We start from the raw sequence: 14,993 nt of genomic DNA, 5'->3' as shown, positions 1-14,993 counted from the left end.
TTACCGCCCCCACCCACCCGCGCCAGGGCAAGTTCCTCTCCTGGTGGCGGTTGATGCGGGGACTGCGGCCCCGCCCAGCGCCAGGACTGCAAGGTCCAGAAGAGGCGGCGCCGGGTCCGCTCGTGCGCATGCGCAACGTCGTGCCGTCATGGCCAAGCGCGGGCCCTAGTGGCTGCGGCCTTTAGGGCGGGGCGGCGGGCGGCGGCCTTTAGGGCGGAGTCGGCACCGCTGGGCTCACTCGGCCGCGGGGTAGCGGACGGTCGGCGTTGGGCGCCCGTTTCTTTCCTCCTCCCGCTCGCTCGCTCGCTCTCGCCCAGTCGCGGCCGCCTCCTCACCGCTGCCTGAGGTCGCGAGCGCGGCGCCATGTCGGAGCCCGGGGGCGGTGGCGGCGAGGACGGCTCGGCCGGCCTGGAGGTGTCGGCGGTGCAGAACGTTGCTGACGTGTCGGTGCTGCAGAAGCACCTGCGGAAGCTGGTGCCGCTGCTGCTGGAGGATGGCGGCGAGGCGCCGGCCGCGCTCGAGGCGGCGCTGGAGGAGAAGAGCGCCCTGGAGCAGATGCGCAAGTTCCTCTCGGACCCGCAGGTCCACACGGTCCTGGTGGAGCGCTCCACGCTCAAAGGTGCGGGGCGGGCCGGGGCTGCCGGCGCCCGGGCCACGCGTACCCACGGTCCCCCGCCGCGGCCGGCGCCCCACACCCTGCCAGGCCTGTGCCCGGGTGCCCCTTCCGGGTCGCGGGGACGGACGAGGGTGCCCTGCTTGCCGTCACCCAAAACAATGGGCTCGCTTTGTCTGCTCAGGCCTCAAGATGGCCGAGTTGGGTGGAGACAGCGTCTCCCCGGCTGAGCGCGGGCGGAGGCCGCATCCCGGCCTCCAGTGTCACATGAGCTTTTCGGTTTCGATTTATGTCCAGGCCACGCTTTCCTCGGGAGAGATGTATCAGGGGCAGCTTTCTGTCGTCTGGACATAGGGGAGGTCTTGGCGGGTAGGAGCGGGGGACCCTGGCCGGCGGGCATCCCTGCCCCTACCTGGTGCGGACTCGGATGCCCGGGCCACGGATGGTAGGCCCGCCTCGGCTGCGGGCCGAGCATCCCCGTTCCAGGTGCATGCGCGCACTCAGGTCGGCCTCCTGGCCTCAGCCCAGCTGAGTGGTGTATCGCCCCGTTTCAGGCGCTAGGAAGCTGAGGCTCAGATGAAGTGACGCGTCAAAAGTCACTCCCTAGACTAGACTTCACATCTGTTTCTAGTCCACTGCTTGTTTTCAATTATTATACCTTATATTCATGCAATGCTTAGATCTTGATGACCCTGTGATATCCGAGTCTACTTTGCAGATTTAACAGACTTGGGTTAGGCACCCAGTGGGGGGCGGGGGGAAGGTTTGCGTATTTCAGCAGTCTTCTGAAATAATGACCCCCTCAAAAGTAGAGTTAGATTCCGCTTGACTTTAGGGAGGGCGTCCCCTTGACTCTAAGAAGGCTTGGCAGTCGCCGGTGAGCATATTTGACAGCGCAGGGATGGGTGTGGCACCTTCCATGTGGGAACCTGGGGATGATGTGCAAATGAATGTTAACGTTAGTACCAAGGGATTGAACATGTTCAAAAAATGTTTGCCAGCAAGGTTGTTGTCTCAAAAGGCTGTCTGGTTCTTTAAGTAGGAGAACCTATACTAGCTGTCTCACCCTCTCCTTCCCCACACCCCATACACACTTTTTTTCTTTCTGATAGTTTGTTTGTTTTAAAGGTGCCTCATTATAGAGTCCGTTTTTGCTGGAGTGTTGAAGGGTCAGAGTGTGAAAGAACGTTTTTTTTTTGGATCCACATGTAATGTTCAAAGCAAATGCCCACTCGGGTATATTTTACAGTATTAATGTTGTATAGTGTTTTCTGTTATGTTTGGGGTTATGTTTTCCTGCTTGGAAACCACTAGTGTTTAAAAAAAAAAAATTAAAAGCATCTTCTCTTTTGAAAGGAGCATATAGTCATGGTAGAAAATACACAGATAAAATGAAAATTACCTGGACTCCTTTGACCCAGATGTAACTGCTGTCAGCATTTTGGCAACTCTGTCTTTCTGGTTGTTTTTCAATGAATATACATTATTTTACTAAAATATATTGTTGAAGTGTTGTATTTTGAATAGTTTGGCATTGGCTGATTCTTGATCAGATATTCATTGCACAGTTTATGTATTGAAATAGATGATTTCTAAATTGGGTCTCAATTTATTTTTGTGGAAAAAATTGTAAGTTATTTGCTTCTAGAGTGCTCATCAATAATTATTTTCTCAAACATCTTAGAATTGAACTTGGTAAATAGTTATTGGGGTGGGAGAGAACCCTCTTTCTGTAGTTTGCTCTCTGGTGTAAATCATTTCTGTTTTCTTGATTGTACATCTTCTTTCAGCAAAGCTAATATCCAGGCATCTAAATCTTGGCTCCATAATGACTTGCACTTTTGAATGTTGACTAAGGAGTGAGACTGTTTAAAATTGAAATCGTACCTCATTCCTGTATATGTAAAAGTCCCTGAAGTATTTATAGCAGTTCACCCTGTCTTTAATTTATTTTTCACTTAAAAAAATCTAAGGAAAGACATATATGAGTCCCATCAGTCTTATTAGCATCCTAGCTACACTAGTATAATTTAGATAAAAGTGCAGATCCAGGTCACTCGGTAGGTGGGCTTTCTACTGGGTGGTTTTATGAGTTAGCATTCTAGATTTGTACATTTAATCAAATATGAGTATCCAGTAGTTAATTTAGTGAAATGGTAGACTTGCATCATAATATGGAAAACAAATCTGAATTGTTGAAACTGAATACAGACCACCACCAACAATGAAGTCATATAATATTTTAATGAATGGGTGAAATTACTTTTATTTTAACCCTCTCCCTCCTTTTTTGGGGGAAGAATTTTCCAAATACTTGTAACTGAATATAGGAGCATTTTTAATATGAAGACCTATTTATGTATCTATGTAGATATATTTTTCAACTACCCCAACTAGCTGTAAACATTTTTGTTAAAGTACAGCATTCCTTAAATGTAGAACTTTAAAGGTTGTGAATTTAACAGTCTATTTTGATATTGGAGAATTGGTAGGAAAGGGAATATTGACTCACAGCTCCTTGTTTTAAAAAGAGAAATCTACTTTCTGTAATTCCTGGTCTGTAGAAAATTGTTTTCTTCATAGTGTACTTCTAAGATTATGACCAAAGAGGTGTTGACTACTCACTAGGCATTTTACAACGTTAATAACATTTTGCAGCACTTTTAACCTGAAGTGCACTTTTGCTTGGGTGGCAAAGGGAGGAACAGGTACCGGATGCTCCAGTTTGCAGCTGGTGGAACTTGCGTTTCCAGGACTTGTCTGTGTGACCACCTCGTTAGTGACCAGGCTGGGACCAAGCACTCCGGGTTTTGTATTTTTTTACACTCAGGTGTCTTAGCCTTGAAACTTTGTCTTTAAGACTGAAAGTAGTGACTGCCTTTAGTCAATGCTTATCCTAAGCTTAGAATTCTAGTTTATCCTGAGATATGTAATATAGGGAATTTTAACTTCTCCATTAGTGGACAGATGGCTAGAGACTGGAATGTGAAAGAACTCTCCTGGTTTTTATAGTACTCAACTTCTTAGAGATAACAGCACTGTGGGAACTTTTATGGAGAATATTTCTGTGGACTTTTAAAAATTATTTTTCTGAGGACTTAATTCCCTTAAGGATACGATGACTAAAATATAATCATTTCTGGCCTTTACTTAGCCCCCCAAATGGATAACAAAATGATTACTAAATTAACAGGAAGAATTTTCTTTGCTACTGTGCCGTCTTGGAGCACTAGGCCAGGAGTCCGTCAAATCAACCTGGGCTCCTACTGTCCTGTGCTGTCACACTGTAGGTTGGACAAACCCCGTCTGCAGCAAGATAAATTTAAATGTGCAGTGAAGCACAGTAAGTGAAATTATGTACAACAAAGGGAAAACAGTCATCACTTCTTTTTTTTTTTTTCATCACTTCTTTTAAAAAGTAGATAGTTAGAAATTCTCTTTATTAGCATCATATGTATCAGGCTGGGAGCAGCAGCAGAGATTCAGTCCAGCATCCTCTCACTAGTGAGGAAATCGAAACTCCAGGATTTTAAGACCCAGTTGGGGAAAAGACATTTTAAGGAGGAGTCTGAAACCTAAAAACTGATTTCTCTGTTCAGTTCCTTGGTATCCATTAAAATAAGATAATTTATTTTATACTAGTTATTTCTTTTGAATTAGTGTTAGTCTGAAGTCTTTTGGGCATTAATAATTTACCGGTTTTTTAAATTCCTTATTACCTTTTTTCTGAAAGTATAAAAATAAGCCTCAGTATTTATTACGTTAAGTACAAGTATGTGGGTTTTAACCCTCTTCTCACCCCAACAACATTATCAGTGGAAGCCTTCAGGTTGAAGAGAGACCTCAGATCTTTTCAGCATGTTAACCTCCTGCCAGAGGAGGGAGTGGCTGTGACAGAGATGCCACAGCCCCTCAGAAGGAAGGCAAAGGGTGGACGGACATGGCCGGTGAACAGAGAAAGGCCAGAGATGGGAAAAGGAGACCCAAAGCAACCACGTGAGAAAAAAGGGGAGGACATGTATGACAGTGATTGGCCAAAATAATGTGATAGGAGCATGTTTCAATTTTAAAAGGGAAAGAAAATGAAAGCTAAAGAGAACCAGGAACATACAGCAAGTAGTTTGGTACTGTGTATGGGCAAAGACAATGACTGATTTCATTAGCGGGGTGGAGGAGAGACTTGCCCTGAGGCTGGGAGACCCTGGGAGGGAGGAGGGACTGAGGGAGTGACATGGGAGCAGGAGCCAGGCCACCTCACCGGCCCTCTAAACATTTGCTGTGTCCCTTTGCCAGTTGCCCATCCACCAGACTTTGTGAAAACAGCCAGTCTACCTGGGAGAGGTACTTAGGAGTCATAGGTAATTGAATGTGCATCTTTTGGTATTTCATTAAATGAGGCTTAATTCTCACCTAATTCCCAGTGTAATGACACAAGCACTCATAGTTTGAAAATACATTCAACTAGTCTTTCAATAGAGGCTCATGCTCAGATAGTGCTAAATGACGTTTGAGCATCTCTAGAAATTCAATAAACTCTCAGAAGTTAACCACAGAAATGTCTGCGGGTCACTGTAACGTGTACTGATGTGGCTTGCAGCCCAGGGACTCAAGAGGTGGGCCCAGCACTTCTGTACTGGTACTTCAGCATTTTAATAGGTAGTACAGTACTGGTCCGTTGTGTACTTAAGCAGTAACTTTAGTGGCATTAGGACACTGATTGATACTTAACTGGCAGTGATATTACTCGATAAAACCTGCAGATTGTGTTTATATATAAGCTTCTAAATATAGAAAGATTAATAGCCTCTGTGTTATTAAGAATTAAATATCAAGTGTCCTCCTCCAAACAGTTTTTTAGAAAGTCTCTACAGAAGTAAAATGTCAAATCATTGTTAATTTGGAAGATGTAATAATTTACAGAGAGGCAAAAAGGTTAAATTGTTTGATGGCAGTTTATAAAACAATGTCATAGGTTCTTTATAAAGGAAATCAGACATACTCAGACTTCATTTGCTCTCTGTTTTTATGGGGAATAAGCATTAAGAAGCTAATCCAAAATGTATTCTATAACTGATCAGTAATGACTTCCGTAAATAACTGTCACCAAAAGACGTTAGAATTCTTCAAAGCCGCAGAGGATGCCTGTCTGCGCCTGCCTGTCTGCGGATCCCGTCTCTGGCGTGTGCGCCCGAGCCCTGCAGCGTCCTGCTGCATTGCAGTGCTCCCAGCGCTGGGCGTTCACAGCCGCACCCCGGCAGCCGGACTCAGCGCAGCGCCGGGTCCCTTAGCCCTGTCTGCGGGGGGGTGCGGGCAGCGTGGTCACATGCTGCGTCTAGTCAGCATGTTTCCTGTGTGATTTTTTATTTTTGTTAGGTAATGAATCTTTAGGAGGAAGAAATGATTTAGAGTTAACATACCATATTTTTAGCTATGTCAGTAAGTTCCTTTGGTGATTATTTTATTTTCTGTATATTGTTTGGGTGTTATGTTAATGACATTTTATGTAAATCATAGAATATTATGGAAAGTTCAGAAAATTGAGGGAGAAAATATTTTCATGATCCCAACTCTGACAACTATTTTTAATTTGGGGGTATTTCCTTACATTATTTGTTCATGTTCTTGCATTTACATGTTGTAATCATAACGTGTGGTTGGTGTCAGGCTTTAGGCTTTATCTTGTGTCCCATCCACGTTTCCATAGTTACAATGCTCAATTGATGTGTTTGTTTAGTTGGTTTTTGTGTGTGTGATTTTTGTTTGTCTTGTTTTTTGTTAGTCACTTTTTGAAAACAAATAAGAAGTGCTGCCAATTCCTCCTCCCCTTCCTAAAATCATACTAAAAACAATATTTTGGAAGAGTTTTGTCCTTGTGATAGATAAACTAACATTTTATACTCCTTTATTATGAATTTTCTGTTTGTCTCAGCTTTAAGTTTCTGAACCAGACAGCTTTTGCTCGGATCCTATACAGCCAGATTTCATAGTTTCTTGTACTTGAAGTAATATTTTATACCACCTAATTACCTAATTTAATGCCTCATTCCTCCTCTGCTGTCTGTTTTATATTTCATGAATTGGAGGCAGAAAGATGAAAAATGGCTTTCCCAGGATCACTTGGATAAGTGTTACCTTTGCTATTACATCACAGCTAAAAGTAAAGGTGTGCTGTGCATATTGTGTTAAATTAATCCTTGGGTAGTAATTTTTGTTAGTGCAGGTATTTCATATATGTCATTGCAAAGGTAAATCAGCTGGCGTGCTTAGGCATCTAGTGGGTTAGTACTAGATCTAGAAGGTTTGGATTCTTTCCCAGTCTTGACAAATTTTTCATTTTAATTTTTCAATTTTGATTTTTTACTATTTAGAAATTTTGTTCACGTGCTTCTTGAGCTGTCTTACTGTTAAATTCCAGTAAGCTTTTTACAATGACTACTGTGCTTGTTCGTTGCTGTGTGGGACCCAGCATGGTCCCTGTCCTGCAAGAGGTCATATTGGAAAGGAAGAGGCATTCATAAATCCCCTGAGCAGGCTTTCCAAGTGCCGTGGGAACAGAGGGGTAGGCTAGGTCTCGATGACCCTGAGGATGTTTCTTGATAGCAGTTTTCTTGATGGGGGTTTGCTCTGGGGGTGGCCTTGGCAAGGGAGGCGGGTAGTCTGTGTACTGGTGAGGACCCAGCTTTGGAATCACAGATGTCTGAATTCTCAGTTTGTCCCCTTCCAGCCATGTATCCGAGGGCAATTTACTTACATTCCTTACCTGGAAAACAAGGATAATAATAGTCACGCCAACCCCCACAGGGTTGTTGTGAAGGTTTAATGTATGGCGTATTTGAAGTACGTAGTAAAATGCCTGTCATGTAGTAAGTGTTGAATAAACAACCTATATATACCATATACCTATGACGCTGGGTGGGGAGTGGGGAGTGACTGCTGTGTTTGGGACACAGTGGATGAAACTGCTAGGAGGGGTGGTGAGAACCCCCTATAGGAACACCACCTCACACTGACCAGGGCCAGGCCCTGCTCTAAAGGCTTCGTAGTTGTCAGTTCTGTTCATCCTTCCAACAACCCAGACACATCAGTGTGTTGGATCTACAGACAACCAAACACAGGTGCGGAAAAGTTAACCACCTTGCCCAAGATCACACGGCAAATAAGTGCCCAGGTCAGGAGTCAAAAAAAATAAATAGTAAGGAAAAATAGGTAAAGCCAAGTCACGGGGTTTAAGTGTTAGTTTGAGGTGAGTTGAGGCTAACGTTCTCTAAGAATTTGATAAGTTAAAAGTTGGAAATGTTGGTATGAATTTGATGTAGTATTTATTATGATTTGTAGAGGATGTTGGTGATGAAGGAGAAGAAGAAAAAGAATTCATTTCTTATAACATCAACATAGACATTCATTATGGAGTGAAGTCCAATAGGTGAGTAGCGTGGTACACTATTATCCCAGGTTATAAACGTGTGAGAATTAAATGTAAATCTTAATTGACTTAGATGAAGTCATTGAGAAAACACTCTGCTCTTTAAATTCAGTATCTTATCTTTGATTTCAAGTATTCAAATTAAGAAGTTTTCCATGTCAATATAAGTTCTGAAATATTTTAATTGCTGTATTATAACATCCATTTTAGGTTTGAGCCATAATGTACTTAACGTATCTAATAGTACTCTCAGATTATATCAAATTTTCATTATTACAAATAACCAGTAAATGTTCTTAGATATGGGCCTGATGCTTTTTAGTATAAATCCCTAAAGAGAGCGGTACTGGTTCCGAGGCAGCATGTCATTAAAGTCTTCAGTGCATGTTGCCAGATTTCCCAACCTCTAGAAAGGTGGTGCCAGTTAGTGCCAGTTGACAACCAGTAGACATATCCAAACTTAAATATGTAAATGTTAAACTTCTTCTGCATTGGCCTTTTAAAACTTTATTTTAAATAATTTCAAGCTTACAGAAGAGTTGCTTGGGTAGTATGGAGAACTCCCAGATTCCCATTAACATTAGCCACATTGGCGTTTTCATATTTTTCCTGAGCCATTTGATAGTTAGTTATATATAGACAACCTGTCCCTTATCCCCAAACACTTCAGTGTATTTCCTAAGAACAAGGACATTCTCATTCACAGCCCCATACAGCTTTCAATTCAGGAAATTTTGGTACAGTAGTACTTTCTATGTATGATACATATTTAAATTGCCCCTTGGAGTAATTCTTCAGTATCCAGAACCTAGTTCCGTGTATTTCCTTCTGTGTCAGCCTTTCTGTGTTTTGTGACATTGATATTTTTTATAAATTCCAGTGGTTTTATGGAAGATCCCTTAGTTGGGTTTGCCTGGTGTTTCTCCATTTAGATTCAGGTTCATTCTTGGCAGCAGAACTGTTGTGACTGTTCCCTCTCCATGTGTCACATCAGGAAGCTTCCTTGACCTCTTAGAGCAATAGGAAGTGTTACATAAAGTACTGGCCTGGGAACTAGAAAATTTAATCATTAATTTTCTTGAAGCTATTAATTCAGCCACCTTTGAGCACCTGTTAGGTGTAAGACATGGCAGTAGGTACCCAAAGAAATAAAACTGGTGGGTTCGTGTTGCCAAGAATCCTGTAATCTTATGGAAGGAAGATTGGTAGATGACACAACTAAGTGTAATATTTGGCAGAACTTAGAGGTGCAGAATATCATGAGAACAGAACCCAGATTGCTTCTGGTTAGGGAAGGCCCCAAAGAAGAAGTAATGCTGACCTGGGTTTTGAGGGTTCCTTGGAGTTGCAGCAGATGAATATAGATTTCTTAAGCAAAGATACAGAAGCACATAATGTTTAGAAAACGGGACATCTAGTTCAAGTGGTGTTTCAGGGTGGTGAAGGGATTGTGTAGCAGGAGATGTAACTGGAAGAGTTGGTTTAGGCCAGGCAGGGCAAGCCTGCAGTGCCCTCTTGTCACTTGAACCTATGGGTGACTTTGATTTATTCAAGCTGATATGTGACTTAGTGCCGTAAGTGAAATGGTCCAAATTAGTTTAAGATCAAATTTAAGTATATCATGGCTTGTGACTAGCAGTTGCTAGGCAGGTTAGTTTTAGTGAGGCCAAGATTATGAACTCAACCCATAAATGAGACAATTACCTGCCTGTTTCTGTGGTCACATGCTATTATAGCCTTAACCCTGATGTATGTGATAGTTATATGAGTGAGTAAAAGATAAGCAATATATTTTACTATTAGAAAAGCAACCGTTTAGTCTGTTCTTAATACGATTTTTAAATTACAACATTTCAATGAATTTTTAATTTGTATCCAACACAAAGATGGCTGCAGTTACAAAGACTGATTGGGAATGAGCCTGCTGTTGATTTCTTGCTCTGCTTTCTTTTAGCTTGGCGTTCATCAAACGTGCTCCAGTGATTGATGCTGACAAACCAGTGTCTTCTCAGCTCCGAGTCCTCACGCTCAGTGAAGACTCGCCATACGAAACCTTGCATTCTTTCATTAGCAATGCCGTGGCTCCTTTTTTTAAGTCCTATATCAGAGAGTCTGGCAAAGCAGACCGGTAAAGGCCATTTTCCTTCATTGGTTTGAATGTCTTATTTCACTTAGTGATTATAAGTTGGGAGTGAATGATGGTGTAGAATTTGGGAATTGGGAGGAGGATGCTAGTAAACCAAGAGGATATAAATCCATTGCATTAATAAAATGTATATTATTAATATTTGATGGACCTGAAATAATAAACTCTCTTTGGAGACCAACAGCACTCTAAAGGTTGAGGTGTTTCCTGTCTTCTTAGGGATGGTGATAAAATGGCTCCTTCAGTTGAAAAAAAGATTGCAGAACTTGAAATGGGACTTCTTCACTTGCAGCAAAATATTGAAATTCCAGAGATCAGCCTGCCAATCCACCCAATTATTACAAATGTTGCAAAACAGTGTTATGAACGTGGAGAAAAGCCCAAAGTTACAGACTTTGGGGATAAGGTTGAGGACCCAACTTTTCTCAATCAATTGCAATCTGGAGTTAACCGCTGGATCCGAGAAATTCAAAAAGTAAGACTGTAGAAACTGTCGTGTAAAATGTTTTACTCTTTATTTAATCTCTGTGAGAAAACTGATGTGAGCTTTTGTCAGTGAGGTAAATCCCGTGATGGCTGTTAGCAGTGCCTCTGCTTGGTCCCAGCGCTGCTCCCCAGAGGGCTGGCTGTGGCCTGGGTGGGACGTCAGTGCAGTGTGAGCCTGTGCAGATACTCACCCTGAGAGAGCATTAATCTCAACTGCCTTATACCTTTGAGTTCAAATTAAACCACTTTGTAGGGAAAGAAATCGACTTGAAATGTGAAAGTTAAGTTGGAGTTCATGTGTAGAGTTCATGACAATTTTTCTACCTTTGCTTAAATAGTGACTGCTCTTGAATGCTGTTTTACCTTTAAAGGTGACCAAACTTGATCGAGATCCTGCCTCAGGAACTGCCTTACAGGAAATTAGCTTTTGGCTTAACTTGGAACGTGCGTTATACCGCATACAAGAGAAACGAGAGAGCCCAGAAGTTCTCCTTACTCTGGACATCTTGAAACACGGCAAGCGTTTTCATGCCACCGTCAGTTTTGACACTGACACAGGTACAAGCTAGAATTACTGATCTTATCAAGAAGTTATTGATCTGGCCTTTTGTGAGATATTTCAGATAATATAGATGAGAAGTAATAGATGCAGCGGCTTCCCTGTTTCCTCTCTTGCATCTCATCTCCTCTTTCCCCCAGTTCTGTGTAATGAAAGTGACCTTCCCACATGCCTCTCTGTCCCTTCAGGGTTTTGAGAACATACACCAGTTTCTAGGCCTGAGTATCGAGCATCCTGGGAGTTTCCCTCCTATTTCTCAGTTACTTGATTCCAAGAGTAGGTTTTTTTATACTTCTTCAGTATAAAGTCAAGTGTGCTTTTGACAGTCCAGGTGGGAAAATGGTTTACATTAAGCGGAAGTTACTTGCCCACAGGGCTGTGGAAGGAGAGCTGGTCAGTAGATTCTCTTCCCCTTTTTAATTGCCACTTTCCGTTCTGAGAAGTGGTCAAGAGAAATTTAGTTTCTGAATGGGCAACAGTGTGGGTGGCGCTTCATTAGCACACACTCGGCACACACGTTTGAGTGACCAGGTGTGGTTAGGAATTTCTCTATAACTCTGTGCCCTCAAGAGACCATTAGAATAAGTAATTAGGACTGCAGTCATTGAGTTCTCTTTCTTCCCCTCCAAATAAGGTGCGGTGCCACATTTTAAATGTTAAAAGAAACTCCAGATGGGAACCTTCCAGTTACTTTGATCACACTGCACACATTAGCTGGCCCTCAATAATGGTGAAATGTACACCTTGGATTTTTTTTTTTTTTTTTTTTTGAGAGGGCATCTCTCATATTTATTGATCATATGGTTGTTAACAACAATAAAATTCTGTATAGGGGACTCAATGCACAATCATTAATCCACCCCAAGCCTAATTCTCATCAGTCTCCAATCTTCTGAAGCATAACGAACAAGTTCTTACATGGTGAACAAATTCTTACATAGTGAATAAGTTCTTACATGGTGAACAGTGCAAGGGCAGTCATCACAGAAACTTTTGGTTTTGACCACACATTATGATTTATAAACAGGTCAAATATGAATATTCGTTTGATTTTTATACTTGATTTATATGTGAATCCCACATTTCTCCCTTATTATTATTATTATTATTTTTTTTTTAAATAAAATGCTGAAGTGGTAGGTAGATGCAAGATAAAGGTAGAAAACATAGTTTAGTGCTGTAAGAGAGCAAATGTAGATGATCAGGTGTGTGCCTGTAGACTAAGTGTTAATCCAAGCTAGACAAGGGCAATAAAACATCCACGGATGCAGAAGATTTCTCTCAAAACGGGGGGTGAGGTTCTAAGCCTCACCTCTCTTGATCCCCAATTTCTCACCTGATGGCCCCCCTGCGACTGTGCCTGTCTTAGGTTGTTCCTCCCTTGAGGAATCTTACCCGTCTCTGGCTAACCAGTCATCTTTTGGGGCCATACAGGGAAATGTAAAGTTGGTAAGTGAGAGAGAGGCAGTATTGTTTGAAAAGGTTAGCTTTTTACTTCTTTGCAGATTTATGCCCTGTGGCTTTTATGCCCAGTATTTGTCTTGAGTGGATTTTTTTTTAATACCTCTGAAATCTTAATTTCTTTCCTAGTACTTTTTTTTTTTTTTTTAATCTTATGCCAGAGGAAGCCAAAAAACAGATTAGGACTCAGGTACATCTGTGATTCCAAGCCTTTAACACACTGACCTAACTTGAGCCATGGATATAAAATTTTAATTTTAGTGTTTTTAAAGATGGTAAAATACTAGTTTTTTGAAACTTTGTTGTTATTAGTAGAACCTTTAGGTAATAAAGCAAAAAAGATGAAATCCAAGGGCCTTTAGAGTATGCATGTTCTTAAAATAGCAATAATGAGACCACACTAGGATCATTATATTAATAACATGTTCGTTTTTCAAATATTATAGTATCTGTGTCACTTAATCTTTTGCAGCATCAAAACATTCCATTGCAAGGATATATTTCAGTTTATTCATCCAGTATTATGCCTGTAAGGAATATCCTTTTAGGTGTATTACTTTTTTTTAATTGAGGAATAATGGACAGAGTATAGTTATGTTACTTTACATGAAAACCGTTAACTGTTTCTCTGTTAATCTAGGTCTAAAACAGGCTTTGGAAACTGTGAATGACTACAATCCTCTGATGAAAGATTTTCCTCTGAATGATTTACTGTCTGCCACTGAGCTGGACAAAATAAGACAGGCGCTTGTTGCAATTTTCACCCATTTGAGAAAGATCCGAAACACAAAATATCCCATTCAGAGGGCGCTGCGTTTGGTGGAGGCAATTTCAAGAGACTTGAGCTCTCAATTACTCAAAGTGTTGGGCACTAGAAAATTGATGCATGTTGCTTATGAAGAATTTGAAAAAGTATGTGTTAATATATCAGAAAACCAACCTCAGGGTATTGAGAAGAAACTATGTTTAATAATAAGCTTCCTTTCTTAAATTATACCCTAGGTTATGGTCGCATGCTTTGAAGTTTTTCAGACTTGGGATGATGAATATGAGAAACTTCAGGTGTTGTTAAGAGACATCGTCAAAAGAAAAAGGGAAGAAAATCTGAAGATGGTATGGCGAATCAACCCTGCTCACAGGAAGCTCCAGGCTCGCCTGGACCAGATGAGAAAATTCAGACGCCAACATGAGCAGCTGAGAGCTGTCATTGTCAGGGTCCTGAGGCCGCAGGTATGAATCAAATTCTAAACATTTATGCAGGCATTGTTTTAATGCCCTTCCCCCCAGACCCCCCTTTTTTTTCAGAATTTAGAATTAACTACTTACTTCTTTTTTGTACTGTTTTCATCTTGTCACTGTCATGTTTAAGGTCTAGTGATACTGCATTACATCATTTCAACCCAAGCCTGTAGTATTCTCCATCCAATTATTCCTGCCCCCAAATTGCATGGGCCCTAGGGCCAGACTTCCTGGGTTTGAAGACCTAATTTCACCATTTAAATAACTATGTGATTCAGGCACATTACGTAACCTCCCCAGAATCCTCATCTACAAATGTAAATAATAACTGCATATGCCTGAGATTTATTAAAAGAATCAGATGACTCCTTTCTTTGTACATACTTTTTTTCTACGCTCAATTCACCACTTCTTTTCTTCCTTTAAACAATCCAGTCCAGAAGTAGAATGTGGATTGATAGATGACGTAGAGAAACTGATAAATGGGTAGATGTATGGTAAAGCCAATGTATAGCAATTATTAATTGGCTGAATGCTAATTATCGACTCTGGATGGGGGTACATAGGTGTTCAGTCTGTAATTCTGTAGTTGTTCTAGCCCTCCTGTAGTTTGAAAATTTTTGTAATAAAATGTTACAGGGATTCAGTCTAAAAATTGTGCCACTGAGGAAGCTCTAGCTACTGATTGGGAGTGCCTACTATTTGGGGTAAATTGTTAATAATGAACCCTCAGCATCTTTTTACTCAGTGTCATACTGATTTATATGCATGTGTGTCTGTTGGTTTTAAATGTTAACCCTTTATACACCAGCAGTTGGAAACTAGTGCTGATTCCTTTTGGCATGAGGTTTCTCTCTTTGCCATGTACCTGTTCTCATCATACGTCATTTTTTTTTTTTTTTTTACTTTTTATTAAGGTATCATTGATACACAGTGTTACAAAGGTTTCACATGAGCAACATTGTGGTTACTACATTCACCCATATTATCAAGTCCCTCCCCCAACATCCCATTGTAGTCACTGTCTGTCAGCGTAGTAAGATGCCATAGAGTCACTACTTCTCTG

The 14,993-nt window shown here is 41.4% G+C and overlaps 1 protein-coding gene across 1 annotated transcript in view; it reads left to right on the top strand.

Annotated features, from left to right (window-relative positions):
- The first annotated feature begins 223 nt into the window (after positions 1–223).
- Positions 224–14,993, top strand: part of DYNC1H1 (dynein cytoplasmic 1 heavy chain 1) — a 73,399-nt gene continuing 58,629 nt past the window's right edge. The window contains exons 1-7 of the mRNA XM_036882250.2: positions 224–619; positions 7,949–8,036; positions 9,991–10,164; positions 10,402–10,657; positions 11,040–11,226; positions 13,329–13,600; positions 13,691–13,918. Coding sequence (XP_036738145.1) covers positions 364–619; positions 7,949–8,036; positions 9,991–10,164; positions 10,402–10,657; positions 11,040–11,226; positions 13,329–13,600; positions 13,691–13,918 — 1,461 coding nt within the window. The 5' untranslated portion in view covers positions 224–363. The remainder of the gene's footprint in view (positions 620–7,948; positions 8,037–9,990; positions 10,165–10,401; positions 10,658–11,039; positions 11,227–13,328; positions 13,601–13,690; positions 13,919–14,993) is intronic.

This window comes from Manis pentadactyla, chromosome 11, assembly GCF_030020395.1.
Source record: "Manis pentadactyla isolate mManPen7 chromosome 11, mManPen7.hap1, whole genome shotgun sequence".
Taxonomy (NCBI): Eukaryota; Metazoa; Chordata; class Mammalia; order Pholidota; family Manidae; genus Manis; species Manis pentadactyla.
The sequence above is the reverse complement of the archived record's forward strand: the minus strand, read 5'-3'. Positions and strand labels throughout refer to the sequence as shown.